Here is a 3,093-nt window from a genome sequence, read left to right on the forward strand (position 1 = left end):
TCAGTGATAATCTACAATGTAAATAGTCATGAAAATAAAGAAAACGCATTGAATGAGGAGGTGGGTCCAAACTTTGTATTTGGTAACACAGCTACTTGGGCGTTAGTCAATGATGTTTCATTTCCGGGACTGTCCAGGTGCCGCTGGAAATCACGCCAGATATCCCTTATTTTGGCCAGATGTGCGTCCCCATCCTCTGTCTCTGTGTTGGTGTTCTAACCTCTGGTGGATTTCTGAGGACTATGGTTACCTGGTCCTCAGATCTCTGCAGGGTAAATCCAGACAGCTAGCTAGACTATCTGTCCAATCTGAGGACTATGGTTACCTGGTCCTCAGATCTCTGCAGGGTAAATCCAGACAGCTAGCTAGACTATCTGTCCAATCTGAGGACTATGGTTACCTGGTCCTCAGGTCTCTGCAGGGTAAATCCAGACAGCTAGCTAGACTATCTGTCCAATCTGAGGACTATGGTTACCTGGTCCTCAGATCTCTGCAGGGTAAATCCAGACAGCTAGCTAGACTATCTGTCCCATCTGAGTTTTCTGTTGCACAACTGAAACGTACATGTTCCACCTAAACAAGTCCCTTCACTGCTGCTCTGTACGACCCTTAGCACCACCCAAGACGATTGTGATTGGTTTAAAGAAATGCCAATAAACCAGAGCATGTTTCTTTCCCATCCCAGAATGCTATGTGGCCTAGCCAGACCCTCCTCCGCAGTGCTGTGGGGGAAGGTCTGGACATGCGAGACTACTTGGGTATTAATAGTTGAAGCTTTACTAATTTGGCTAAACAGAAGAGAAAAAAGCGTTGGCCGGGCCCTCACATATATGCAGGTCGGGGGTACTGGCATAGGCCAATTTTTGCGGCAGTGCATTTGCACGGTACTCAGACACTGCAAATTGTCACCGATGAAGATGGAACTCCCTGCTGTGAGACTCTACGTTGTGCAGTTCATTATCTGTGGAAGGGGGCGAGGCCAAATCACAGGGGGGCGGGTCAAAGCATCACCAATGAAGAAGGAACTCTCTGTTGAGTTCAATGACACCTTACACAAGACTGTTCCTAAAACGGTTCAAATGTTACGGACAGGGGCGTGGCCTGAGTGAGTGGGCGTGGTTAAAGTATAGGGGCCGGCTCAGTTTCACATGTAGACCACACATTCTAAGTTTCATGTTAATCGGATAATGTTTGTCATATAAGGCTGATTTCCTGTTGCCAGTTGGTGGCTCTATCTCCAAAAGTCCATATTGGCCTGCAGATGTCCTCAGGCCTGGACTATTGGACGTTGACTTTCACTCGGTGCTTTTCAGTGACAGTAGAAAAAAAAAAAAAGTAATTATTGTATGCATTGCTTGGCTGGCACTGCTGCGTTGCTAAATGAGAGCAACTCACCAGGAGACTTCCCCAGTTCCTCACCCCCCCCTCACGTCTGGCAGGTTCGAAATTACAGGGCTGCAACGGACAACGGAAATGACAGCAACGATGCGGAATAATAAGAATCCCTACAAAAACAATAGGTTCCTTGCACTTCAGTGCTCGGGCCCTAATAATAACACAATAATGTTGCATCAGGTTTTCTCCATAAAACAATGACAAGAGCTATTGTTTTTAGCCCTGAGCCAATGAGTGATACTGAGACACTTTTGATGTGAAAATAAATAAAGTAGACATTCTATATTCAAAAGTCCCATTTAATTTGTGGATATGAAATCGGGAAGCAGTTTAAAACCTTAACTCAACATGCAGTGACCATACAGACACATCACAAAGGTTTGATAAAGGTGTAGGAATAAGATTAGACCAAGCTGGTTTTGTGTGTTCACAGTGATTATTAGCCTTCTAGTTACTCACAGACATCAGTCATAAACTCCTGTGAAGCGCTGTATTCTGACGCAGAACAATCAAGCTTATAAAATAGAGACATAATGATCATTCTGTTTGGAGGTTGAAATACTGGAAATGAAAATGTACAAATGAGGAGGAAGGTGGTGGCATTCAAATATTAAGTATCCAAAACTCCCCCTGTTGTTTAAAAATCAAAGTGATATATGTAGCTTTGCGATGCTGATGTTGTACGAGCTCTGGCATCCATATGTCTCATCTCATCTGTTTCTAGTGTCATTCAGAGGTAACCGTGTACCACTTGTTAAGAAATCATCTCAACAAACACAAATCTCGTTTCCAGGAGGCCTCTTGTACCAAGCTCCCCCGTAGCAGAGTGAAGCAGCATGTTGGAGAGTATGGCTGCGTATACACATAAAGGCCTTTAGTCTACTTTGGTACCTAAATCATTCTGCTGTACAGCTTTCTCCTCCACATCACATCTAAAATGTTCACTGCTTCACTAAGTTACAAAAGTGTAGAAAATACTTTCTTTAAAACCAGGTTTTCAGAGGCGCAAATCTTTAAAATATTTGTCAAATGACACAAAAATGTGTGGGAATGCACGGAAAGAGCACAATAACTGCCATTTCTAGACGCTTTCAAAGCTTATGAAACAATATCCAACAAATAATCCTTTTACTTTGCTATGCTGTAAAAAGGTAATTCAACTATAGAAAAACTCCAAAAGAATTGTACAAAATAAAATCATCAGCCTTAAGTCGGCTCTTTCATCTGATAAGGCACATTTTCATGTATTCCTCATGAATAGTGTCCACCAGCCTTTAGTGTTGCTGTTGTTGGTCAAATGAAAAAGTTGTTTTCACACGTAAGCGCCCAACGCGGCGTGGAACTCTGTGAGACACTGAACGAGCTGCTGAAACTTGGGCCTCTCCTCCGGGTCCAGGGCCCAGCAACAAGCCATCACTGCAAACCTGCAACACAAAGGGGATTAGGTTTTTCTCTTGGTCAAATCAAATGTCTGGCCACGAGTAACTTCAGGCTAGTGTGTGTGTGTGTGTGTGTAAGATAGGATGCAGTGGGAGAGGAGGAGGAGGGTGACATGCAAAAAATATCTAGAGCTGGTGTCAAACTCAGGGAATTGTTAATTAAAATGGTACACACGCTCACACCTACAGTACGTGTTCACCTACTACAGTATATGTTCACCTACTACAGTATATGTTCACCTACTACAGTACATGTTCA

General features: G+C 43.4%; 1 protein-coding gene across 2 annotated transcripts in view; it reads right to left on the bottom strand.

Moving 5' to 3' along the window:
* Positions 1-1,680: 1,680 nt before the first annotated feature.
* The window catches only part of ryk (receptor like tyrosine kinase), a 44,701-nt gene continuing 43,288 nt past the window's right edge, over positions 1,681-3,093 (bottom strand). For both annotated transcript variants that reach the window (XM_032526250.1, XM_032526249.1), the window contains one exon: positions 1,681-2,819. In XM_032526250.1, the coding sequence (XP_032382141.1) occupies positions 2,708-2,819 (112 nt within the window). In that variant the 3' untranslated portion in view covers positions 1,681-2,707. The remainder of the gene's footprint in view (positions 2,820-3,093) is intronic.

This window comes from Etheostoma spectabile, chromosome 9, assembly GCF_008692095.1.
Source record: "Etheostoma spectabile isolate EspeVRDwgs_2016 chromosome 9, UIUC_Espe_1.0, whole genome shotgun sequence".
NCBI classification, from domain to species: Eukaryota; Metazoa; Chordata; class Actinopteri; order Perciformes; family Percidae; genus Etheostoma; species Etheostoma spectabile.